Consider the following 25561-nt stretch of genomic DNA (forward strand, 5'->3'; position numbering starts at 1 on the left):
CCCAGGTGCCTCGGACTCTGTGTCCTCTTGCGTGCGTGCTGAGAAGCCGTCACGTCGGCCAAATGAAGGTGTCGATGAGGAAGGACATGGTACTTTTTCTAAAAAGGACATCCTCTTCCTTTGGCGTAGACAGAAAGACAAGAACGACGAGACAAAATCCTTGGGAAGGAGCAAACAGGTCTAAACCTGAGGTTCTCACCGATATATATTCCTAGACCCCGAGGCTTTTTCTGGGATACCAGGCATCTTCATGCATTAAACTCATCTGACGCTTTTCAAATACCCAACAGACATCTAGTTGCTACTGGTTTTACATGGCAATGAATAAAGTCAAACATAATAATTTGAAACTTCACTAATAATAAATGTTGGCTTACTTCTTCTCCCCAGGACCCTTTCCTCTTCTCACAAACTCTCTTAGCACATTGTCAGTCAATGTAGCTACCTCGTTACTATAATCATCCCAGCCCATACTGCAGAACCAGTTGATACTGCCAACGGAGAATACCGCGCCACCACCTGAGGTGTCATAATATACCAGGTCACTTCTGACCATATCACAAGTGGTACCGAGAGTGTTCACCATGGGGAACATGGAGTCTTCATTAAAAAGTCCAAAGGAGTCATCATGCTGGAGACTTCTTCCCAGCAAGACCGCATTGGATGGTGTTCCAAGCGCATAATCCAGGCGATCGATCTCGTCACCACTGGCGCCGCCACCGAAACCCTTCTCGCCAATCGGCTTTGTGGCGTCAATGCCCTTGAAAATCCAGCTGTATTTCTCATCTTGGGCATATTTCAAATCTGCTGTATAAGCCTTTCCTGGTCCGGTACCGAACGCACAAGGTCCAATACCCCAGAGGTAGTTGGGAGCACGACCACGGCTGCGCCATAAACCACCAAGGGTTCCAGTGAGACTGTGCATGCGTTCTCCAGCGGGGAAAGTGACGGACCGACAGCCCTGATCACCCTTGCGAACTTCCATGCGGTGAGACCGCTCATTGACAACATCGGCGACCCAGTAGAATCCGTTGCCGCCCAAGTACATCATGTTGCCGCCCGATTTGGCAAATGAGCTCAAGGTGTCGAGAGAAGCGAGAGTGTGGTATTCAGGGTGACAGCCAGTGATGAGTGTGGTGTATTGCGCGGTTGATTCTTGACCTCTGCTGCTCAAGCAATGATCGGTGATAATGTCATATGGGATTCCGGAACGCTCTAAGTATCCGACCATGAGAAGATCAGCGCTGAACTCGCGAGGTCGGTCCAGGGCCCAGTGCACAAATCCGGGTCGGAGATTGAGAATCGGTCGGAGAGCCGTGGAGTATGCATTGGGGGAGCCATCCGTGTGAACATCATAAGCCGAGAGGCCCAAATCTGGTCGTCGGGACAGTCTTTCATAATACTCATTTCCCGGCCCGATGCTAACTCCATCTGGGGTTGTCATCGCCGACGACTTGGTCTCGTCATACATTCGCTCATTAGCATACGCGAGGTATGTGAATGTTGTGAGAACCAACGCCACCTTGGCCGTGGAACTGGGGTTCGGTCGGACAAAGAATGTGATCATGTCGCTTGTGCCGTCCGCGGTCTTGACTTCAACAGCATATGCACCGGAGCGAGCGCTTGATGGGATAGTGATGGTGAAGTTTGTTGACCATTTGGCATCATCCAAGTCATCCTCGTGGAAGTGAATAGCTCCATACCCGTATGAAGCTTTGGTCCAGTCTGGCTGAGTGCCGTCCCAGTTATACCCCTTGACGGCTCGTGTGGGTGCATTAATCAACACACCGTGGCGGTCATTTCCAGACACATCAACGATCGAGTCGCTAGAGATATCTTTGGAGAAGTCATACTGCGCGACAGTGCGGCGTGATGAGCCCGTGAAGGTGAAGGAAGGAGAATCGATTCGACCATTGTAATAGTTTGATGACTTAGAGCTCTGCTGATCGATGTCCTTGAACATGCCTGCACCAAACAGCAACGAGTTCGACCCCAACACCATGGGTGCGGACAGGTCGGTACTCATCTTTTCGCCATTGGGGGCAGTCTCAGCGAGACGGTTCAATTGGTGAATGCTCGAAGTGAAGGTGTTGTCAACGACACTCAGGCTGATTTTGAGCCATCTCCAGCGATTCACGAGGAGTTGGCTCTCGACGACCTGAATTTTATTTCCTGTGCCGATGAAGAACTGAAGCTTCGAGTTTTTCAAAACGACAGCGAATCCAGTTCGAGAAGAGACGTCGAGACAAGATACAAGGGTTTGGCAGAAGTAGCCGACATCAAGCAAGTATGGTTGAGCATGGAACTCTACTTCGAAGCCCTCTCCCGCTGCAGGTGCCACGTCCGCCCAGGATGGGACAAGAGCATAGGAACCTGCGCAAGCATCTTGGAAACAACCATCCTCATGGTGGCCAGCGGGGACCTCAGTGATATCTTCTATCACAACGGGGGAGCATGAGCACCGCTAAACCCCTGTACAAGACGTACTAAACGGTGATCATATCCCTTTTCGGTACTCGAGACCTAAAACGGGTTAGCGTATGAAAAGTACCGAGGTAGAGATAGTCCGGGGAATCTCGTGGACCCATGGATGTAGATAACTTACTTTGATGTCAACCGGGTCTCCAGGGGAAACAATCCAAGGTTGAGCATAACCAATAATTTGAGTGTCAGACATTCCTGTAACGCCGGTTAATTCAAGATTCCTTAGTCTTGGCCATCCGTTAGTCCGGAATGTTAGCGCTTACTGGGAAAGGCAAAAGAGGGGTTAGATCGTTCCTGGTCAGATCAGAGAGAGACCTGAGAGTTCTGCCCATATTTAGTACAGGAAACTAAGCTTTAAAGGCTCTATTGTTCAAGCCAGGATAGATACTCACCCGAATTCCAGAATTGGTAACTGAACAATTTGCTACATTCGGAATGAGAGCAGAGATGTGCCACTTATCTATCCTCAATCTGCCACTTCAGTAAATGAACCGATTGGCTTAGAGACATAGAGTATGCGTGTGACAATTGTAGCTTCCTCCCGATATCCGATCGGCTGATCCCAAATAGGAGATGGTTTGACAGGGGTTGTTAAGCTCTCCCGGCTGGCTTTTCCCCAAGCTCGCATCTTAAACGCGTGTTGCACCACTTCATCTAACCCGGTCGGAAAGCAGATCTAGCCCACCAATCGCTTGCCGGGGGATTTGGAGCTATTTGTCCTTCTTATCCATTGGCGTCGACTAAATCCGCCTATCACCTCGCTTGGGGTCTTATCACTCGGTGTTACGCTACATTCAAGCTAATTTATCTTTGTATTTTGTATCTTCATTTTTACCCCTAAGCTATCTGATAAACTTAATTAAAATGCAGTTCAAATAATAATATAGCCAATCGAATGCCAAACATCACCCGAGATATCTTATCTCCAATATGAAGTAATTGAAGTGGGAAAACCTTGCCGGAGAAAGGGGTGTAACCTTAGTGTAATATATGAGGTTGGGGGCGGGAATTTCCGACTCTCGACGCTACGATACCAGCCATCATGGAGTTCGAGATTACAACATTACCACCTTCGGTAGGAGAGACCAAGGTATTATACGCTAAGTACCCGGTCCCACTCTGGGGAAACAAGATTACGGTTTACCCCAGACTATAGATACGCGATCGGCAATCAATGACGAAGTGATTGGTTGGTTAATTAAATCTCCTTGGATTGTGTTATCTGAGAGAGCTCCTTGTCGTTTTCTGGGGAACTTTATATAAGATCCTGGCATGATCTCCTAGAATAGTTTCCCATCTTGCTCATTCAAGACTTCTCTCTCCTTCATATTGCCTAGAGAAGAGGTTCGCTCATCATGGACAAAGACAATCATGATATTGAAGCCGTGGCGGACTCCAAGTCTGCACATGTAAAGGCTGCTTCGGAAACGTCAACTCCGGGGATGATGGAAGAAGGCGAAATCGTCACTCTCACAAATGAAGACGTACGTCTATCTCGATACTCTCTGGCAAAAGAAACCTAGCTAATCGTTGTCTGTTTAGAACATTCGCATTCGGAAAAAGACCGATAAAACGATTCTAGCAATCCTTACTTGGGTATACTTCTTGCAGGTGAGACAAATTAATCAACCATCCATTCTATACGATGCTGATGACCCGCCTATTAGGTCTTGGACAAGGGTGTTCTGGGAACTGCTTCCATTTTCAATCTCCAGGAGGACACGGGTCTCGTTGGAAGTCAATATTCTCTGGTTTCTTCCATTGCCCCTATTGCACAGGTGGCATGGCAGCCATTCTCGGCATGGCTCATTGTCAAGGTCCCTCCCCGTATTCTGATGCCTTCCATGGTTCTCTGCTGGGGAGTTGCAGCAGCCAGTACCGCTGCGTGCAACAGCTTTGCGGGCTTGGTCACCGTCCGTTTCTTCCTCGGTCTCTTTGAAGCCGGATGCTTGCCTCTCTTCACCATCCTCACTGGCCAATGGTATCGTCGGGTCGAACAGCCACTCCGTGTTTCCATTTGGAACTCCATGAACGGTACAGCCACTATGGTGGCTTCTGCTTTGTCCTATGGACTCGGCCATATCCCCTCAGATGTGCTGAAGCCATGGCAAATGTAAGTCCCTAGAAATCATTGTATTGAATGTCGCTAATTATGTCGCAGTATCTTCCTTGTTGTTGGATTGGTTACTATTATCAGCGCACCCTTTGTTTACTGGAAACTCGACAACGACATCACCACCGCCCGCTTCCTCACTGAACACGAACGACGACAGGGCGTGGAACGTCTCCGCGCAAATCAGACCGGCTCTGCGTCTTACGACTTTGACTGGTCCCAGGTTATCGAAGTTGTTCTGGACCTCAAGAGTTGGCTTTGGATTATCATGGCCCTATTGCCAAACATGGGATCGGCGATGACGAGCACTTTCGGTCCTCTTATTGTCAAAGGTTTCGGATTTGACGCATACGAAACTTCCCTGCTCAACATCCCCTTCGGTGCTATGCAGACGATCGTCATTGTCGGCGGTTGCTGGGCCTCGTACAAGTTGAAGCTGAAGTCCGCCATTCTGATCGGTTTCATGATCCCTGTTGTGACGGGTATCGCAATCCTTTACGCCCTCCCCCACGAAGAATCAAAGCAGGGTCCTCTTCTCCTGGCCTACTATCTTTGTGCCTTCTTGTTTGCCGCCAATCCCCTGCTTCTCTCATGGGTCGTCGCAAACACTGCTGGTGCCGCCAAGACGTCCGTCACAATGGCTCTTTACCAGGCTGGTACCTCCGCTGGTGCCCTCTCCGGCCCGCTTCTGTTCACCGCAGAGCAAGCTCCAACATATCTTCCCGGTATCCGGGCTGTTCTCGGACTCTTCATTGCTTTGGTTGGCTGTGTGGTCCTCCAGGTTCTCAATCTAGCCTGGTTGAACAGAATGAACAAGAAGAAGAGAGTCAGCAATGGAAAGATGGCGGATGTCCAAGATAAATCCATGACTCATGGGTTTGAGACTGACGGAAAGGTTCAGGGCCCACCTCCAACGGAAGCAGCACCATTCGTGGACTTGACTGACCGAAAGAATGATGACTTTGTGTATGTTTATTAAGCGGAAGACTTGGAAGTCCTGCCATGGAAGCAGTGCATGTTTCTGTGTTCTTGCATCATTGAAGATGTAAAACTAGTCTGTGAATTGCGATTTTTGGACATAATATATATCCCAAGTTTAGATACTTTGCTATTGACAAATACTTTCTCCCGTTACTCACAAAAGACGATATACAAACTAGGTATACCATTATTAAAGATTTCGATATAGCCCTTTACAATGCCTGTTCATAACCTTTGAATGTTCGAATCCCGTCATGTGTCACATGATCTTACCCCATAGTGGACTTGTACAGTCTTACTTCCTCCCTTCTCCATAGTTCTACGGCTTTCCAATATATACCTAGTCCTTCATTATGCTCACGGTCTTTACTGGCCAGTAGTCCATCCAAACAAGTAAAATCTAACGTCATATCAAATCACTTGCGCTATGAAACTTTTCACCATGCTAAAATCATTTCCTCGATCTCAACTAAGCAGCTCGAAAACATATGAATGGACACCCGTGAATGCATGGATCAAGAACTAGTGAACGAGCACGTTTGAAGTACGCAATATATATATGGGCAAACATCGGCATGTGGGATTCGCGGGTTGCTTAGTTCAAAGTATTTTCCTAAACCTAGAACTAAGTGGCAATGGAGCTTGAAATTACGAGTATGCAGAAATATTGATAATTGGAATTTTTATTTTGAGATAATCTATAGAACTATGATGCATGAATCATGAAATCGGAGAGAGGCAAAGCAGGCATGGAAATGTCTCGAGGACCAAGGCAAGAACCACATGCTTCACAAGAGGCAGATTATGCGAAAATAAATCGCTTAGAAGTGGCCCTCAATCTCGATGGGGGTGTATACCTCCTCAAGGTACTTCTCCTCCTCAGCGGTAAGCTCCTTACCGCGTGCGGACAAAGCATCCTCAATTCTCGCGACGCTGCTGAATCCGATGATAGGACTAGCCACGCGCTTCAATTGCCAGGCCAGTGTAACTTGAGACATAGTCCATCCCTTGCGCTTTGCGAGCTCTTCAACTCTGTTGATAATTTCCTGGGATTCAGGGCGCAAGCTGGCAACAGTCTCACCGGTAGATCTGGCAGTGGTTCCGCGGACGTTCAGGGGACGAGCAAGCTGTCCTTCTGCGAGGGGGCCCCACTGATAAGAAAGAAAACAGTCAGTCACACGAATTGTAAATAAAAGAGTTAGTAGGTATCTTACAGGGACAACAGCAACACCAGTGAGGTTGCAGTATCTGATCATCTCACGCTCTTCCTCACGGTACAGGAGGTTGTAACGGTTCTTTTTCATAGTTAGCACTCCGCGAAGTCTAGTTGGGGATTCGACTAGTACGCACCTGCATGGCAATGAACTTGGTCAATCCCATCTTCTCGGCGTATGCCTGCATCATGACAAACTGGTAGGTGAACATGGAGGAGGCTCCGAGGTAACGGATCTTTCCAGCAATGACAAGGTCGTGAAGAGCGTGCATGGTCTCCTCAATGGGGGTATCGGCGTCGAAGCGGTGGATCCAGAAGACATCAATGTAGTCAGTCTCGAGACGCTTGAGGGAATCATCGAGAGCCTTAAAGATGGCCGACCGGGAGAGACCTTAAAACCACAGTTAGTAAGTCTGCCTACTTCACAGATGTAGTTGTCATAAGCTCACCAAACTGGTTCACGTAATCCTTAGTCTTCTTCAGATCCTCAATGATGGGGTATGCGTGGAACTGTTGCTCTCCAACGCAGCTGTAGGCCTTGGTCATCAGCACCAACTTGTGGCGGGGGATCTGGTATTCCTTGATGGCCTGGGCAATAACTCGCTCGGAGTCGCCATTGGAGTAAATGTTGGCAGTATCCCACTGGATACAGTTAGCTTTCGGTTTCTAACCAAGTGAGATGGGAGTACAAACAGTGTTAACACCACGATCATAAGCGGCTTTGAGCAGTGGGAGGGCCTTGTCGGCACCAATGACCCAGTTGGCCCATTCAGGGTTTCCAATGCTCATACATCCGACAATGGGAACAGAGACACGGAGGCCACTGTTACCAAGACGTCTATAATCGACCTTGGTCTCGGCCATAGACTTGGCGACTCCTTCGGGAAGGTTTGACATGGTGATTTTTAAAGGGTTGAGGATTGAACGGTTTTCTAGTTTAACTTGCTATAGTCTCAGGTTCGTCCTATCGTGCCTTTTATAATTCCTAATACCATCTCTTTAACATACATCTATACTACATTGCAGCGCAGAATCCGATGGTCGGGTCGGTTATGGTGGGGGAGGGGGAGAATGAAGTGGAGGTTGGGGGAGAGGGTAAGGGCCGATTGGGGACCGATTGGGGGCCGATAAAACCGAGCCGATGTCGGTTGCCTATTTAAGAACAGCCGCTCGCCTACCCAAAAAGGAAATTACTTGTTATCTCAAATAGGCAGGCGGATAGGGGGATTTCTGTTTTGGGGAAAGACGCGGGGTACCGTTTTAGCTGTATGTTATATCGACTATTATGTAAGGACTATAGAATATATACACGTGGTCTAATCTATAATATACAACGTGCAGTAGTATATCACTAGTGTTATTTAGTATCTACTAGGTCGAAATTAGTACCCAACTCTACCTGATGAACCTATCCGTCAAATATTTCAGATAGCTTGATAAAATAATAAACTAATAAAAAAGAAACTATACCTTCACCTCCCAAGCTTTGATATGTCCCCCCGCAAAACCCTATCTAGGAACTATGTACTCCGTTATCTAACCACTAGTAATTCTATATTCCGTGACTCAGTTGCGTTTACAATTCTACATACCTTTTTATGTTACAGCAGTTTAGAAATGTTATGGTAGTATCACATTAAATACAACATCTCCATAGGGATCGACCTAGCGTCTTAATAGTATTCATAGAACTATTCAACAACGCTTGGCGTGCGGGGGCCTGTATCGTTGAATTGATTGGATAGACCAATAATAACAATAGGCGGGGTTTGGTATGGCATGGTTGGATACTTTTGTCATTGCTATCGGAGTGGAAAGCCTGTGATAGTCACGTCTGGTCTTTGGCGTCTTTTTTTCCCCTCCCCTTCTTCATAGCCTCACCGGAAAAAAAAAAGCCAAGAATAATGAGTGGCCTACCTCCCATCTCTCGTGAAGAGAGTCATCGTCGCCCATATGGTCCTCGGTCGCGAAACGGTTGTCTGACGTGTAAACGTCGCAAGGTTCGATGCAATGAACGCAGACCTCGATGCTATCATTGCCAGAGACTGAACCTGGAATGCGATTGGAAAGCCAACGAGCCCCGACAGACCCCCTTACAGAATGACGCCGATCCTTTCAAGTCAAACGTCACTTTGGAGGTGAACCAGCTATCGCCGGGTCCTCACATGTTTGACTTTCAATCCATGACAGCCTCCACAGAGGGCTTTTCCATGTTCCAGAATGTCTATTTCCCCGACTTTGGTGATTTTACCACCTTGGGAAACACTTCCTATGAGCAGGCGCGATCTAGCGACGCAGATTCCCCGAATTCGTCTAAACTTCAACGACAGTCACCGCAACAATCCCCCACCGCCAATCCCGATGTCGAAAACCCGCTACATTTACACTTGCCACCGATTCTTGATCCGGTGGAGAATGGCCCGAGATGCGCTTCTGCGAGGGAACTGCTTGAAAGCATGGCGGCCTCTTCACCGATGCTCCGCTCCTCGATCGCGGCATTCGAAGCCATCCAGTCCGGAAGTGCGGGGGCGATAGCGGATTACCAACAACACTACGACAACGCCGCGACGGAGTTGTCGCAAAAGTTTGGAAAATCCGCAGGGGAAATTATAATCAGCAATAATGAGCTCAGATACGTTCTGGCCACGATCTTTTTTCTTACATACATAAATGTTAGTTCATTTAACCAGCTCGTTTATTGTTAGCTTTGACTGACTCGGTACCCAGTTCCTGACTGCACGACTGGATCTAGCCTATTTGAATCTCGGGAAAGCGCATAATGCCCTGCAAGCATCCGAGAGGGGTGCATTAGGCTCCACGGGTATGTAGAATAAATCGCTAGCTCAATGCTCCACTTACTAACGAACGGCGTATCAGAGCTCCGAATCATCTCTTGGATTCGTTTGTTAGACGCCCGAGCGGCGTCGGCCGGTGGGGAAGGAGTCTTGGTCAATGACACGTCGGGAATCTATACATGTACCTCGCCCCAAAATTCAGCCTCCCCGAGCTCAACCCCGCAAAGCATGAGCTCCACCACCAATCCCGGAGCACACGAAGTGATTTATGATCTGCTCTGCCAGCCGGGGATAGCGTTCTTCATGGAAGTCCAGACTATCACCGGCCGCATCACCAGAATCGCTCATAATCACCGCAGCCGAGGGAGTGTAGAGGACGAGACTGAGGTGATGGCTATTGCCGCAGATATTCTGTCAGACTTGTCGTCCTTGTATGACCGGAGACCGCCGCTCACAGATCATGCCGTGGCTGGAAGTATTGGTAATGATACGCTGGCCGAGCCACTCGCGTCCACTATTGTTCGCTCATTCCAGACGTACATGGCTAACTTTTACGCCTGTTACATTCACCTGCATCGAGTCGCACACCGTCATTTGGTTCGTTCCAAAGCAGCGGTGACCGCGCTGTCCAAAATCAAGGAAATAGTACATTGCATGGTCAACAATAATGAATCTATACCGGTCAACATGTTGTGGCCACTATTTTTATGGGGTACTGAAGAAGACGACTATGACGAATTTCAATGGATCCTTGATACCATTCGTGGTCTTCAACATGTCTTCACCAACGCGAACATGACCGCCGACGTACTGCAAGAGACCCAAAGGAGACAGCGTGAGGGAGGCAAGCGCGTCGACATTCGTTCTGTGTGCCTGGAGTTATTCTATACCACATTTGCTATTGTTTGAAACTCACTCATCAGCTTCTGTTAACGTGACATTTGATGGAAATGACTATTTTGCGATTTTTTTTTTCATTCTTCTATCATCTAGCGGGCATCAATATGTATAATGTTTGATCTCTATTTAAACCTTCTTAGCCTTCAGCTCCTCCTCAACGGGGAGAAGGGGTGCGACCAGGCGCACGACACGTTCTTGCTTTTCTGTGTCGGAGAACTTGGGGAAGGGACGACGGCAGTGAGCACTGGAGAGGGGGTAACCACGCTCCTTGGCAATAATCCACTTCATTCCGCTGACGTCTGATGTGCCAATTCCCCATTCGGGAAGGACCAGCTTCTTCTGGAGGGCAGAAGCCTCTGCCATCTTTCCAGCCATGTACAGATCGTAAATCTCAACCATAACCTGCCAAAGATGTTAGTAATCGATCCCTTTTTTCATGGACGGGGTCTTCTCTTACCCGAGGGAAAATGTTGGCAACACCTGAAATGCAACCAGTGCTGCCAGCGGCGAAAGCGGCAACGAGCCAGTCACTCATACCAGACAAACTGGTGAACTGAGCGGGCTCAAACTGTGTGGCGACTCTCTGGGCCTTTCCGACACCTCCACAGGTCAACTTGACAGCGGCAATATTGGGGTGAGCGCCAAGCTTCTCGAGCATGTCACAGTTGACATCCAGACCGGACAAAAGGTTGGGGAAGTTGTAAATGACGATGGGGATGGGGGCACGGTCGGCGACCTCCTCGAAGAAGTCGGTAATGGCCTTCTGGGTCATGGCCCAGTGGAAGATGGAGGGCACCAGAGTGAGGGCGAAATCAGCACCGTTCTTGTAAGCGGTCTCGATCTGGACAAGGATGTCACGGGTGGAGCCAGCCAAGCAGCCCATAGTGACAGTGAAATCAGTCTTGCCGTGGGCGTCGGCGATCTCCCGAGTCTTCTTGACCAAGAGACCCTTCTCTTCGATGCTCAGAGTGGCTGATTCACCGCTAGAGCCGGCGAGAACAACTATGATTCGATTAGCTCTACACCGTAAACTCGGAGTTTGTACCAATGAGACTTACCGCCGTGCATGCCAGAAGTGACCATGTACTCCAAGTGTCGTTCTTGAGTGGGCCAGTCAATCTCCTGTTGCTGATCATCCTGGAAGAAGGTGATAGAAGGGCCATGAATGCCGGGAGGGAAGGACTTGTTGATCTTGGTGGATCCCATAGCTGTAGATTGATGACTGTTGATATTGTGAATAATAGTAGATCTCCATTACCACGAATTTTGACACTCATTAAGTACTACGCTTCATCACTGTAGATGTTCGCATATCTCCACGTATCGTGGGGATCGAGGTCGGTGATGTTGGACCCGATCGGGTTATTTTTGCGACGCGATCGGATCTCCGGTCGGATCCTCGCGATCGCATTTAGATATCTTGTGGAGTCGTGAAGAGGGGTATCTTCGTGGCGCCGGGTGGTATCGCGTGGCTGTTTTAGTTCGCTTAGATTCTTCACCATAGGAACAAGCCCTTGAGTGATAATGCAGTCAGCATATAGATCTTATGAAGATAAAAACCAGTGGAACCAGTGGAACCAGTGGATATCTCCCGAGGTCTGCATTTTGCGGGGGAAATTACGTATGCCAAGAAACTCAAATTGGCAATCTATTCAAACATACTTCCAAGGTTACTCTTGGACGAAATGTGCTTTTGTTCATAGATTAGAATTCGTTCCTTTCGTCCAGACTATCCAGATTATCTAGATTAAGACGGTTAAGAATCCAATCTTCTATATAAATGGTCCCTTGTTCTTCAGAAAAATATACAGTTCATCATCCTCTCAGCTCCTTCTACATCTCATCTCCTCTTTCACTCAGAAACCCACTCTCGGCAATTCTAGTGGAGTATCTTCAAGATGCTCTCCACTTTGATCCAATCTGCACGCGAGTGCTCCATCAAGCGCGCTATCTCTTTATGTGCCATCCTCGCCATAGCAACTCCTGCAGCGAGCGCTGCCATCACCACAAAGCAAACCCTGGCCATAGCTGGATCGGGACCGTTTGCACACTACCGAATTGTCGCCTTGGCAAATCTGGGCGGTGGTATCCTGCTAGCCTCCTACGATGGGCGCCCAGATGGAGGAGATTCCCCATCCCCCAATTCGATCATGCAACGGCGCAGCACGGATGGTGGTGTGACTTGGGGCGAGCCGACCTACATTGCCCAAGGTCAACCAAAGACATCGTCCCTTCAGCAGTACGGATTCAGTGACCCAAGCTACGTGGTCGACTCCAAGACTGGAAAGGTCTTCAATTTCCATGTCTTCTCCAAGAACCAGGGCTTCGTCAACAGTGTGATCGGAAATGACGATACCAACTTGAATATCGTGAGCTCTGAAGTCTCAGTCTCAACTGATAAGGGAGTTAGCTGGAGCACCGATCCAGACAATCAACCCTCCTTGCCTCCTGTTGCATCTTCCAATGTCGGTGCACCCCCACTCATTACCAAGGCAATCAAGCCGGTGGGCAGCACTGTCAACGGAGTTGCCAACGTCGGTGGAATTACCGGACTGTTCGCTTCATCCGGGGAGGGCATTCAACTCAAATATGGCGCACACGCCGGACGTCTGGTTCAACAATTCCTCGGAAAAGTCATCCAACCTAGCGGTTCGAAGGTCTCACAAGCCTACAGCGTCTACAGTGATGACGGCGGCGCTACATGGAAGAAGGGAAATGTTGTTGGTGTTGGAATGGATGAGAACAAAGTCGTGGAGCTGTCTAATGGAAATTTGATGCTCAACTCACGCCCGAGTGATGGTAGCGGATATCGCAAGGTTGCAACCTCAACTGATGGTGGTGAGAACTGGTCAACCCCTGCAAGCGAGACCCAGCTCCCCGACCCAGGAAACAACGGTGCGATCGCAAGAGCGTATCCTGATGCGGCACAGGGTTCGGCTAATGCCAAGATCCTCTTGTTCACCAACGCAAACAGCAAGACTAGCCGGAGCAATGGTACAATCCGCTATTCTTGTGACGATGGAAAGACTTGGTCTGCTGGTTCGGTCTTCCAGGCAGGCACAATGGCTTATTCCACTGTCACTGCCCTTGGTGATGACAAGTTTGGAATCTTTTACGAGGGCGGTAACAACGACCTTGTCTACATTGAGGTTTCCAAGGCGTTCATTGGCATTTCTTGCTGATTATACTCCGATTAGCGGTATACTTGCTTGAAAGCTGGATTTTACTTTTTTGTCTAGGTATATACTTATGTACTAGAACGTCATTTTCAATGGCATGATTCAGGACCGGACCCAAGAACAGTGGTAGAATGATGGAATTTGTAGCTAGGCGATTTGTTGCAGAAATCTTCTTATGTTTATTGAATTGTTTCACTCGTAGCAGTAGGGGGAAAAGTCCGAGTTACTCTGAATTAAGATTAGTTGTAGGAATCTCATAGTCAAGGTGGCGTTTGAGGGATTCATGCGGAGTAAATCCATGCTAGGGTGATTCCCTGGGCATCCTCGGCAATGCATATATATATCGTGTATCCTCAAACAAAGCAGTTTGGCTTACTGTCGGTTGATGAACACCCTAATCATTGCTGCATCCCTTCTAAAGCGACAATATCTACACATATTCTTGAAATCATCGTTGATAGCGCACGTGATATATATACCATGTAGCAAGCACAGCTTGGTCATACGAACATGACTAGCAATAGAACGAATGACGTAGTAGGTAGAATTAGAACTCGGCAATAACTATCTCTAACACTATCCAAATAATAATTGCGTAGTTCCCTGTCCATGGCCAGGACTAGGTCGCGTCTTGCTATCAATCACGGCACCCCACCATTTTCCTGTGGCCCAAATTTCATCAAAAAGCACAGGAACAGAATTAAACATGCTATAACGAGATTTCTCCCCCCAGTAAGCACAATACTCCTTCACAAAATGACGCATATCTTCATCTGAGGTCTCGCTACCAGCAAGGAAGACTGGGATAAGGAGTTGCTTTTGTGTCTGGGACGTTCGTCGGCAGCACCGAATGTGATCAATCGTCTTGCGCACCAGTCTGTTGACGCTGAGAGATCGTCTGTTCCGATCACTCTTGAAGATATATTCAAGATAGAGGAGCAATGCATATCGCCAGGCCTCAGCACAGTGGTAGCGATCTTGTTGCTCGTGGAGCTGTTTTATCGCCTCCTCGTCAGTCAAGTTGGAGTTATTGTAACTTGAAGAAGAGTCTGTGTCATTCTTCCACTCGATCAGTTCCTGTTCTATTTTTGTGATAGGAGTCATGTTGAAAGTCAGCCATTTCATGGATAAGGCGACCTCGCACTGCTTGGCTAACTCGGCAAGTTGAAATAGGTGAACTAGTAATTCTCGGGGACATCCAGTCAGATCGAAGAAAGACCATTCATCTTGTTTCTCCCATCGCACCAAAAAGTCCAAGTATGCCTGGTCCATGATAGGACTCTGTCGAGATATCAAGGCGAGTGTGGCATCCCACCTTGTTTTGTGGGTCAGCAACACAACTCTCAGGAAAGGGTTTTCAGGTTATTACCAGATTAGCATTGCGACTTGTGACCTAATGCGAGGTGTCGTCAATGCACTTGGGCCACCATGAGCTTGGAGCACTGAATGGGCCCGCATCAGGTGAGTTGACCAATTCCCGGTGGCAGAGAGGGCGCACTAGGAGCGAATATTAGCTTGCAACCACATGTGATCAGAGTGAATGACTTGCATCAAGAGTAAACAGTATTAGTATAGGTTCCAGTAAGCTCAGTACTGGGCTACTTTGTAATGCACATTCAAGTAACTGAACAGCTTTCCGGCGATGTTCAGCAGCTTCACTTGGCCAGCTACCAGCCAAGCGCCCTAGGTGTTGGCAGCATAGCGCGAGGATGGAATGAAAAAGAAGGCGTGAGCGTTGGGAGGTCTGACGTTTGCAGCGGAATGGATTCACTGCCCCAGGTATGTCCCCTGTGAGAGGCAGCACGCAGAATTCTGAGTCATCTATAGTACGATAAGCTTGATATCTCATCATAAAATGGTGAGTCGATCGGAAATCTTACATAATTCAAGGAGTTTTTCATGGTCGTTGGATGAGATGTCGGATATCATAGGAACACCTTGAACACGTGCCGAAGCATAAGGGATGGGTTCTTGGTTGGTTCGAACCAAATCACCTAGAACACTTTGCTCTGATTCATCTTGAAACATGTCAATATTTTGAGCCATTGAGCTGTTTTGTAGATTATGTAACGCTGGCTCAACAGCCCTATCGGCTGGAGAAAGAGGTGTCATTGTCATTCTGGGTGTTTGTGTCAGACCCGACGCTTCTGCTGTCAGTGTCTCCTGGGGGTCGATATCGAGAAAGGGAGTGGATGCAAAAATGTTAGGAAGTAGAGAGTCAAATAAACCGAAATCATCAAAGAAATGTCCGTCTTGCAGTTCTAGAAAATGAGGGGTGAGCTACATATATAGCTTTGAACCCTTGCAGGGGTAGGAGCAGTTGAACATACCTAGACCAGCTAAGCTATTGGCCCTTTGCTGATCATCAAATAGCTCCAAGTTCTGCGCTGCGGTTCTACGCACGACTTCTGGGGTAACTGGCGAGGTTTCTGTTACAACGGATCGACTTGCTTGCTCCTTTGGCGAGTTGGCTCTTCGACGCTTCTTTGGCCTCGAGGTGCCCTTGACAAAGCGAAAGCGTTTAGGTGAATCTGACCGTGCGGCAAATGCAGTGGAGACAGCCTTGGGGGAGGAGTCGGTGACGATCTCCTCATTCGGTATATCTTTGGATGCACCAGCTGCCGAGGGATTGTCTGACCACATTCGTCTAGGATCCCAAGAAAGAGGCATGGCAAAGCCACCACATCTGCGACTTTGTCCAAGACATGTTGAACATCGGGGTCGACGCCGGTCGCACTTTTCGCCCAAAGAAGCACAAGTATGGCAGTTTGTTTGGGCAAATCCAAGTGAATTTGTTCTCTTTCCTTGATCAGAAATCATCACGTCAGATGCTGAAAGATAGTCCATTTCCTTTTTTTGCCTTGGTGTATTGTAGAGGAGTAAAGGACCCGCTCTCCTTCTGGATTAGGGAATTTGATTAGGGCAGGTGACATTGCCGCGGAATTGACCGCGGGACTTTTGTCATCTTTCAATCTATATCGGCTCGCTCTATATCGGCTCGCTCTATACAAATCGGACTCTCTTTTCAGGCTACATTTAGACTAATGCCAAAATTAAAACTCTCTCGGAAATGAGCTATTGCCATTTTACCCCAATTATCCCTCACGCAGTATCTCTTATCTTGTATATTATCCCGACGTGCCCAGTATGGGCCTGTTTTTCAAATGAAACAATTATTAATGCAAATAAACTCCCAAAATGGTCTATGCTAGGGATTAGTGCAAGTAGTCTAGGCCAACATTGCCAGGTCTTTCACAGCTTGGCCTGAACATTCCAGGCTTGATCAATCAGGTCAACCGCGGCCTGTGCACATCCATACGAGGATTGATACCCAGCACCTCCAGCACCATAATTGTGAACCACCAAAACTCCTCCAATAAGCTCCTTTTCAATTCGAGTACCGCCCTCACGGACAGGTCTCAGACCAACTCCGTGACGGATGATATCCAGATGTTCAATCCCTTTTCCATCCGTCAATGCAGGGCACATCTTGACAGCTCGCTTCATGATCCGGATTGCCAGATTTGGGTCAGGTTGAGATTCCCAATTACCCTTCTGGTATGACCCACCGAGGATAGTACCTCCACCGGCTGCACGAGTCATGACATAGCAGGCTTCTTCATCGCCATCATCCGTACCAGACATGTCCAGCATTTTTCCTGCATCGTTCCGGACGATAACAATCTGTCCTCGTGCAGGGACCACTGTAGTATCCTCCACTCCACCCAGCTTGGACGCCATCAATCCTGTGCAATTAACCACTAGGTCAACACGGCCGTTCGGGTGGATGCCTGATGCAGTCGCATCTAGAATGTGATCAAACACGCCACGCTTGAAAATGACGCCGTTGGACAGACATTGGGAAACAAGCCATGGGAGGTAGATTGCCGTGTTGATGCAAACGGAGGTAAAGACTGTGGCCGAATCTATGCCAGGGCCAAGAGACTCTTTTGGGAGTGCCCGGAACTGAACGTCGAATTAGTATCCTGATGGGGAGAAAGCATTGAAGATCTTTTTCAAGCTCACATTAGGAACAACCTTGGCGAACCAAGGGTTAGAGGATAACAGCTCTTTGAACCATTCGGCCGTCGCTGACCCGACATCCTTTGTTCGGTTGTGAATCTCACATTCTGTGTCAATTCTTTAGCAAAGGGGACACAAATAGAAAGAGATATGTACTACAGACCTTGGAAGTGTACACCTGCTCCGGGGTTGTTTCTCGCGAGATCTTCAAGGGGACCCCATGTGTTTTTGTCCCATTCTGCGGCATCGGTTCCGCTGATAGATACGCTGTGACCATAGATTAGCTATAGAACTATCATAAAATGTTCAATTGGCTCAATTGGTTTGACTTACGGCATGTAATTGGCACCGGCCCATGGTGATGCGTATTCAATATCATAGTCGCCAGGCATGTGTTTCGCTGCAACAACAATTTTGTAGCCAGACTTCTTCGACAGTAGAAGAGCCGTCGTCAGTCCAGCAACACCAGCACTGTTCAGAACATTAACAACCTGTTTTGTTTATCTGTATAGATCATCTTGATCAACTTACCCGATTACCACAATGTTCTTCGCCATTATTGGGCTTTTTTTTCACTTTGAGATCCAAAACCAGCCTGAAAACAGGAAAAAGACTGTAATATAATATTGAATCGTGTTATTTTACTTGACATGAAACTAAAGAATCTCCAAGTATGTTTTCCCGATATCACCCTTGCTCATGTGGGTCTGGATCCGATGGCCCGCTTTCCCGATCGGGCAACCAAGATATTTCCCGATCGGGAATGCGAGGGATCCCATCGGCTCCAGACAGCGATAGTCACCTACCCGATTGGGTCTTGTAGTATCACACCAATTATTACCTATTGAAGCGATCGCGATGTCGAGGTCTTACAGAGACACTTAAAGGTCCTTATATCTACCTGGACATCTACCTTTGTTCACACACTCAAGTAATTGTGACAACCTTCAAACCCTCCACCTCCCCCCCAAAAAAACAGTCAACATGGCTACCATGGAAAAGATCTTCTCTGCCTACCAGGAGCGCCAAACCGTTCTTGCGGCCAACACCCACCCCTTCGCAAAGGGTGTCGCCTGGGTTGAGGGCGAACTTACTCCCCTCCACGAGGCCCGCATCCCCATCCTCGACCAAGGTTTCATGCACAGCGACTTGACATACGATGTTCCCTCTGTCTGGGATGGACGTTTCTTCCGTCTCGATGACCACATCACCCGTCTCGAGGCCAGCTGCACTAAGCTCCGCATGAAGCTCCCCCTCCCCCGCGAGGAGGTCAAGAAGATCCTTGTCGACATGGTCGCACAGAGTGGTATCCGTGACGCATTCGTCGAGATCATCGTCACCCGTGGCTTGAAGGGTGTCCGTGGCGCTCGCCCTGGTGATATCGTCAACCGCATATATATGTTTATTCAGCCCTATGTCTGGTGCATGGAGCCCGAGGTTCAGCCCACTGGTGGAAGCGCCATTATCGCCCGCACTGTCCGTCGCGTTCCTCCCGGCTGTATCGACCCCACCGTTAAGAATCTCCAATGGGGTGATCTTGTTCGCGGTCTTTTCGAGGCTTCGGATCGTGGCGCCGAGTACCCCTTCCTTACCGATGGTGATACCAACCTCACTGAGGGTTCCGGATTCAACATTGTTCTGATCAAGGATAATGTTCTGTACACTCCCGCTCGTGGCGTGCTTGAGGGTGTTACCCGCAAGAGTGTGATTGATGTTGCTCGCGCCAGCGGCCTTGAGATTAAGGTTGAGTTGGTCCCTGTGCAGAAGGCTTATGATGCGGATGAGATCTTCATGTGCACCACTGCTGGAGGTATCATGCCCATTACCAGTCTTGATGGCAATCCCGTGAAGGATGGAAAGGTTGGACCTGTTACCAAGAAGATCTGGGATGGATACTGGGCTATCCACTATGACGATGCCTACAGCTTCGAGATTGCCTACTAGGTTACTCCTGTTCGGTTATTTTCACGATCCATGATGCACGGTCTGGTTATTTGGGACAATATATAGAAGTTACGGGATCACTGCAAGCCACTGTCATCACTAGGCTACCAGTGTGGGATTGCCATGTTATTAATGAAATCAATTTTCTGAAGCAACCAAAATCAAAGTCACAGTTCAACTTTCATTTCTATAAAGCCATTGATGTTTGCCTTTTTCCATCGTATTGAGTGCCTACCTCATAGACGGGCGTCGGTCGGCATCTCTGTAGCAGCAAAATAGCTTATCTTTCTCTTGCGCAATACCGGGATATCAATAGATGACTCCATCGTCCTCACGAGCCTTATCGCGGCGCGCTAGCTACCTTAAAAAAAGCAAAAGCGGCAATAGCTAGTAACACCGCGCTCAAAAATGCATCTACACCAGTCCCGATACGAGTCGAGAGTCCATCGTCGTTTACCGTATCGCGCGGTATTAGATTGAACGTTGTTGCAATTGCCGACCATCCTGCAATCGCCGGAACAACCAATGTATCGGCCATTCCAAAGAAATACTCGAATGGAAGTTTTGAAGTCGACGAGAGGGCGAACGTTAAAGTGAGAGAGTACAACTCTAGAAGGCGATACCGGCGTCCAGCCCCAAAGCACGGCAATGTCAAGAGAATGAATCGATAGCATGCGTGTGCAAATATCCACGACTTGCTAACGGCAGTGAAGACGAACAAGTTATCGTGAACTATGACTGTTTTCCATCCAACACGGTGTCCTTTTTGAACGATCCAAACGAAGAGGGCAACGCAAGTGATTTTGCTGCACATTCCCCGAAGGGTGCCGCCTATAGGAGTCCCGACCATCATGCCAATGTTTGCGTACACCGCAAAATTAATATAGGTCGTAAAGGCGGGTAGAAATCTCGTCTGCAAAGACCGATCCGCAATCAGGAACGTTAGGACAGAGCCGAGGCCGAAGGGTAGCAAACACATGATTTTGGTCATTTCGCCGAGAGTAGCTGTTGTGTCAAATACGAAAATGATCGCGCTGACCCCAAGAACGACGAGCAAAAGCAGGCCCGGGTTTCGACGAGCACACCCATAGGTGAGGATGAGGATGATGGTAAGCCATACGTTGAATGGAATATCAATGTACGGTTCAAACGCCGTAAATAGTAGTGAGGAAGCCATGAGATGAGCCGCGTAGTTCTGTCCGGAGCTTTGAGTTTCCCCAACGGTCGTGCGGCCCACGCCTAATTGCGCTCTCGGTAGCTTGAAATAACCAGTTGAATTTTCCAAAACGTGGGGACAATTTAACCCAAGAAGAGTTTACTGAGATGCTAGGAAAATAAGAAGATGGCTATGTCCGAAGGAGAGACGGAAAAGACGAAAGCTATCTGTCAACATGGACTTCGGAGAATCGTTTTTACGCACTACAGTTCCACAAAACTTTACACACGCATCTTCCTGTGGGCCGAGTCGTATTAGATTATCGTGCTGCCTTGTGGAGCATTTGTATGGTAGGCGGATTTGTCTGAGGCTAACAGTTTTGTGTTTGAACTGTTCGTTGGCCAACCACTGATACCATTGGTTCTAACGCCCAATATTCTCTTTGGCCGAACTTGAGAGATGGCAAATGATGACTTGCCCGATAGCAAGGTATTTAGAATACAATGAATGTAGGGGAGAGCGAGACCGAGGCCCAAGTTGCAACAAAATGGTTGAAAGAATTGTACTGTAAATCAAGAAGTGATCTAGTGTTGAACAGCATTACTGCCGTAAGCTGATGACTAACGTTACTGGACGGTGGGCGGTGAAGCCCTCGAAAGAAAGTGGTCATTTTCGGCGTCAATTTCACAGGTCCTCATATTTTAGTAAACAACGAGTAGGACGAATAATAGGCAAGGCCGATTAGTGCATCATTTATATCGCAAACTTGAAGCCACCTTTGCGAGCCCTGCAGGATGCCTAGATAGAGTTGATTATATATGATTATGTATCTTTCTTTAAATGGATATCTAGCTGGCAGCGAGTTACATCGTCTTTATTCCGTATATCTTATGGACGACGTATTATTCTCAAGAGCCTTCAGTTTCCTCAATAATGGTAGAGAATTTGCTGAGGACTTGCTTCAACGCAGGTCTTCGAATAGGTTTACTGCTTTCGTTAGTGATAGATCGAGATATTTATTGTTGGCACCAACTAACCTGATAAACATATCCATTCCGCAATCCATGCAGTCCTTGATGTTGCTTTCTTCTGCAAAGGCACTTAACGCGACAATGGGCGCAGAGTAACCCATCTGTCGTATAAGTCGGGTGCTCTCGAGACCATCGAGGATCGGCATCTGCATGTATTAGCATTTTCATGACTGTGCGAAAACAAGATAAAATTTCTTACTTGGATGTCCATGAAGATTAGGTCAAACACATCTCCCTTCTCCATGTTTGATTTGACAGTGTCATATGCCTCCTGGCCGTCTTTGACAATTGTCACGTCATAGACCTCCTCCAGAGCAAGCATCCTGGTATTCAAGTCAGCATTTGAAATATCTAACGGAAAGGTTTATCAGCACGCACCGTCTGACTACCTCCTGGTTGACAGTGTTATCTTCGGCAACCAACACACGGATTCGTTTTGTGTCGGATGAACTTTTATTGGATGGCAAATTGCTGGGGATTCGTTTGGTGTCGGACGAGCTTTTATTGGATGGCAAATTGCTGGGTGCTGATGCAGGAGATGATGGAACAGTCGGTGTGAAGAATGGTTGACTCAATCCAACCAAACGTGGTTGAATTTCCGACTTCTCGAATCCAGGCGCAGGGGGTTCATTCCTCACTGATCCATGATTTGAGGGTGTTCGCGCGGCGAGGGAGAAGTCTTCCAGGGACAGGACACTTGGAGTCCGCGATCCTGGGATGCTTGAAGCATGTGTGCTTGGGGGCACTTCTTTGACATACCCCAAGGGGATTCTCAAAGTGAAAAGAGACCCTTTGCCTTCTTCGCTATCTAGCAGAATATCGCCTCCCATAATGCGGGATAACTGAGCACAGATGCTGAGACCCAAACCAGTTCCACCATATTTCCGATTCAATCCTAGGTCGCCTTGGACGAAAGGATCAAAGATACGGCGGTGGAGATGAGGAGGAATACCTGGCCCGTTATCTTGAACTTCAAATTGGAAGTTAAGTTGACGAAGACTGGACTGTGACACTCGTTGTCCTTTCGTTTGACCCTCAGTCGTATCAGCAGTGCCTTGGATCGACGAGTTGACACTTGAGCCGGTCTGGGACCGGATTTGTGAGTTGCGTCGAAGCGTCTCTTTCAGGGCCAGGTCATGGGTATCAAGTCTCAAAGGCTCATCCACAAGGCGGATGCGAACCGCTACTTTCCCATTCTCGGGTGTAAATTTGAGACTGTTGCTGACCAAATTGATCAGTACCTGGAGGATTCGATGTTGATCACCCCAAAGGACCATGTCTGCCATTCTGCCAGACTGTGTTGAACCCAAACCTGAATGGGTCCGTTCCAATCCGTTTTCGCGACATATACTGCCTTTTGGCTCGGTCACTCCACTCGAAACGAAGTTGACGCTGAAGTCAATATGCTTCTCATTAACTTGGTTTTGGAAGATGATAGCCAGTTGCGCTCGAACATCAGACAATTTGAACTCCTTTTCCTCGATCTGGATAGCCTGGTCAATTTGATTCTTACTGAATGTGAGCAAATCGTTCAAGAGGTGCAAAAGAAGATCGCCCGATTGATAGACCACCTGAAGCGATTTTTTGATCCGGGATAGGTCCTCCTCGCCCATACACACAGCGCACATGCCGAGGATTCCATTGAGGGGAGTTTTGAGCTCATGAGAGATGTTGGCGATAAACAATGTCTTGCTCTCGTTGGCGGTCTCCGCGGCCAATTTGGCCTTTTCCAGCTCTCTGGTGCGCTCAGCCACTCGCTCTTCTAGCCGGTTGTACTGAATTGTAAGCTCATCCGACATCTCGTTGTAGGTTTTCGTCAGCTCCGTGAGCTCATCCGTGACACAATGTCTTCTTTCTTTGACCCTGGCCGGTATCTGGAAGCCGCGGTGATTTGGTGTATTGCGGATGGTTGTGGAACTGTTGAATCGCCCCAAGGGACGTCGCAGGCGTTTCGCCCACGTGGCAGGGGAGCCTTTCTCGTTCATGTGTTCCACAATTTGCTCAACCGAATCGCCATGTTCATCGCCGGCTTCGAATCCAATCCGTTGGGACTCCGGGGTGTGGCGATGTGGTGTAATCTCGGGCTCGACGGACTTTTGGGCTGCTGCGCGCAATCTTCGGATAGGAGCAACTGCCCAGTGGGTCAGGAGAGGGACCAAGAGAATTATGGCGCCTGCTGTGCCAAAAACGCATGCAAGAATTATCTTTCGTAATCTGGCAACCGGTGCAAATGCTTCCGCGTGGGTCTCTTCTACGAGAAGAACCCATTCGACGAGTGTGCTTTGAGGACGGATTGCGCCCACAGCAACACTCTCCCCTCGCTCGTTTCGGGCTGACAGTTCACTCTTGGCTATTCCCGAGTTCTTGTATGATTGCAGCATGACTTGTAGAGCCATTGGATATGAAGAAAGGACAAACGGCGTATCGGTCGACATGCCACTATGTCGGCTAGCTTGGGTAGGCAAAGGGGTAGGTTCGAAGATGTAGTGAACCTGCGCTTCACTAAGACCAGCAACACGAGCGCCAGATGTGGCTGTTGCAGGCTGCTCACTGGAAGTGAAGATGTTTGATCGTCGTGAAGGTCCAATGAGGAGAACCTGGCCGGTTTTTCCTAGCCCATCGCGCGAGCTAACAACACCCTGTAAATTCGCGGCACTAGCAACAATACTGGGGGGGGGCGATCAGTTTCGATTTCACTATTTCTTTCGCATTCGCAAAAGCTACTCACGTTATAAAGCCCAAGATTTCTGTATTTGAAGTGTTGTTGACAATAGGCAAGGTCAATGACACAAGAGAGAAAGAGTTGTTGACTTTCAATGGACCCAGAAGCATTGCCGAGTCCAATCCAAGTACATAATCGGGAAATGCGTAGGCAGTCGCTGAGTCGTTGGCGCCTGGCCCACCATGGTAAGTCAGATTTGGGTACAGGGAAGGAGGGTAGCCCAGTCCATCATTTCCCAATTGCACAGAAGTCCCGTTCGAGTACGTATATGGAAGGGTGATGTCCGGAACAGTTTCACTGGTCTGGTTTACCAAGCCGTCAATTCCTCCATGGCCGTTTTTTGAATAGATGATGGCCTGGTAAAGGTCCAAGTATCCTCGGCTACCAAGGGCCGATTGAACATCCGCGATGGAATTGGTCCAGTTCTCCACGGATGTGTTTCCCATATAGTAACGTTTTAAGGCTGATTGGATCAGGATTCGCGTGGCGATGGTTTTGCAGGTTGTTTCGAGAAGGTCCAAATTTGAGGCAATCTGACTGGCCTTGGTGGTCGCAACGAGTTCGAGGCCATTCGATCTGCTCAAATGTTAGATTTGGGCTGGCAGATTAGGAAGCAGCACCTACTCGACATCCACAACAAAGTTATAGGTGGTAAACCACTAAAATAGTTAGATGTGATTTTCATTCCTGTTGATTCGAGCTCTCTACCGTTGCGATGGCTAGGACCGCGACCCCCGAGACTGCAGTCAGCAACACCAGCAGCCCAAGCTGCACAGCAATGGGAATCCTCATCCGATCACATAAGATCAAGGATAGATAAGATCGATAAGTTTGTCTGATAGCTATCACGGTCAAAGGACAGATCAAGCGTAGAGAAGTCCAGATACCTGGTGAAAGTCAGCGTCCGTGCCAAGACCCTGTCTTGTCACACCTACATGAGTTCTTCTTGTATTCCCTGTCTTTGTTCTTTTTCAATGAATTTTTTTTCTTTTTTTCAGGTTCCAACGAGAGAAACAGAAG

At 48.2% G+C, this 25561-nt stretch overlaps 11 protein-coding genes across 11 annotated transcripts; 4 read left to right on the forward strand and 7 right to left on the reverse strand.

The window, feature by feature from the left end:
* Window positions 1–373: 373 nt before the first annotated feature.
* On the reverse strand, window positions 374–2677 carry N7517_006430 (N,N-dimethylformamidase beta subunit family domain-containing protein; the record flags this gene model as incomplete). Its single annotated transcript, XM_056724160.1, has 3 exons — window positions 374–2464; window positions 2488–2523; window positions 2606–2677. 3 exons carry the CDS (start codon window positions 2675–2677, stop codon window positions 374–376), a joined length of 2199 nt encoding a protein of 732 aa, XP_056580410.1.
* A 1162-nt stretch (window positions 2678–3839) lies between these two features.
* Window positions 3840–5576, forward strand: N7517_006431 (Major facilitator superfamily domain general substrate transporter; the record flags this gene model as incomplete). The annotated part of the gene is made up of 4 exons (XM_056724161.1): window positions 3840–3968; window positions 4027–4095; window positions 4152–4597; window positions 4646–5576. 4 exons carry the CDS (start codon window positions 3840–3842, stop codon window positions 5574–5576), a joined length of 1575 nt encoding a protein of 524 aa, XP_056580411.1.
* Window positions 5577–6399: 823 nt separating this feature from the next.
* On the reverse strand, window positions 6400–7688 carry N7517_006432 (aldo/keto reductase; the record flags this gene model as incomplete). The annotated part of the gene is made up of 5 exons (XM_056724162.1): window positions 6400–6729; window positions 6793–6873; window positions 6929–7182; window positions 7241–7433; window positions 7485–7688. The coding sequence occupies 5 exons, from the start codon at window positions 7686–7688 to the stop codon at window positions 6400–6402; spliced, it is 1062 nt and encodes a 353-aa protein (XP_056580412.1).
* A 1007-nt stretch (window positions 7689–8695) lies between these two features.
* Window positions 8696–10495, forward strand: N7517_006433 (Zn(II)2Cys6 transcription factor; the record flags this gene model as incomplete). Its single annotated transcript, XM_056724163.1, has 3 exons — window positions 8696–9463; window positions 9519–9612; window positions 9669–10495. The coding sequence occupies 3 exons, from the start codon at window positions 8696–8698 to the stop codon at window positions 10493–10495; spliced, it is 1689 nt and encodes a 562-aa protein (XP_056580413.1).
* Window positions 10496–10612: 117 nt separating this feature from the next.
* On the reverse strand, window positions 10613–11692 carry N7517_006434 (dihydrodipicolinate synthase family protein; the record flags this gene model as incomplete). The annotated part of the gene is made up of 3 exons (XM_056724164.1): window positions 10613–10888; window positions 10944–11488; window positions 11545–11692. The coding sequence occupies 3 exons, from the start codon at window positions 11690–11692 to the stop codon at window positions 10613–10615; spliced, it is 969 nt and encodes a 322-aa protein (XP_056580414.1).
* Window positions 11693–12384: 692 nt separating this feature from the next.
* N7517_006435 (sialidase family protein) lies at window positions 12385–13668 on the forward strand (the record flags this gene model as incomplete). The annotated part of the gene is made up of 1 exon (XM_056724165.1): window positions 12385–13668. One exon carries the CDS (start codon window positions 12385–12387, stop codon window positions 13666–13668), a length of 1284 nt encoding a protein of 427 aa, XP_056580415.1.
* Window positions 13669–14241: 573 nt separating this feature from the next.
* N7517_006436 (uncharacterized protein) lies at window positions 14242–14937 on the reverse strand (the record flags this gene model as incomplete). The annotated part of the gene is made up of 1 exon (XM_056724166.1): window positions 14242–14937. The coding sequence occupies one exon, from the start codon at window positions 14935–14937 to the stop codon at window positions 14242–14244; it is 696 nt and encodes a 231-aa protein (XP_056580416.1).
* A 1980-nt stretch (window positions 14938–16917) lies between these two features.
* Window positions 16918–18245, reverse strand: N7517_006437 (FAD-dependent oxidoreductase; the record flags this gene model as incomplete). The annotated part of the gene is made up of 5 exons (XM_056724167.1): window positions 16918–17631; window positions 17692–17795; window positions 17852–17955; window positions 18022–18159; window positions 18220–18245. 5 exons carry the CDS (start codon window positions 18243–18245, stop codon window positions 16918–16920), a joined length of 1086 nt encoding a protein of 361 aa, XP_056580417.1.
* Window positions 18246–18672: 427 nt separating this feature from the next.
* Window positions 18673–19632, forward strand: N7517_006438 (aminotransferase class IV; the record flags this gene model as incomplete). The annotated part of the gene is made up of 1 exon (XM_056724168.1): window positions 18673–19632. The coding sequence occupies one exon, from the start codon at window positions 18673–18675 to the stop codon at window positions 19630–19632; it is 960 nt and encodes a 319-aa protein (XP_056580418.1).
* A 340-nt stretch (window positions 19633–19972) lies between these two features.
* N7517_006439 (uncharacterized protein) lies at window positions 19973–20809 on the reverse strand (the record flags this gene model as incomplete). The annotated part of the gene is made up of 1 exon (XM_056724169.1): window positions 19973–20809. The coding sequence occupies one exon, from the start codon at window positions 20807–20809 to the stop codon at window positions 19973–19975; it is 837 nt and encodes a 278-aa protein (XP_056580419.1).
* Window positions 20810–21696: 887 nt separating this feature from the next.
* On the reverse strand, window positions 21697–25333 carry tcsB (putative sensor histidine kinase/response regulator TcsB/Sln1; the record flags this gene model as incomplete). The annotated part of the gene is made up of 7 exons (XM_056724170.1): window positions 21697–21775; window positions 21826–21965; window positions 22019–22142; window positions 22198–24486; window positions 24548–25117; window positions 25166–25200; window positions 25250–25333. The coding sequence occupies 7 exons, from the start codon at window positions 25331–25333 to the stop codon at window positions 21697–21699; spliced, it is 3321 nt and encodes a 1106-aa protein (XP_056580420.1).
* Between the last annotated feature and the right edge of the window lie 228 nt (window positions 25334–25561).

This window comes from Penicillium concentricum (genome assembly GCF_028827145.1).
Source record: "Penicillium concentricum strain IBT 3081 chromosome Unknown utg000002l_segment0_segment0, whole genome shotgun sequence".
Taxonomy (NCBI): domain Eukaryota; kingdom Fungi; phylum Ascomycota; class Eurotiomycetes; order Eurotiales; family Aspergillaceae; genus Penicillium; species Penicillium concentricum.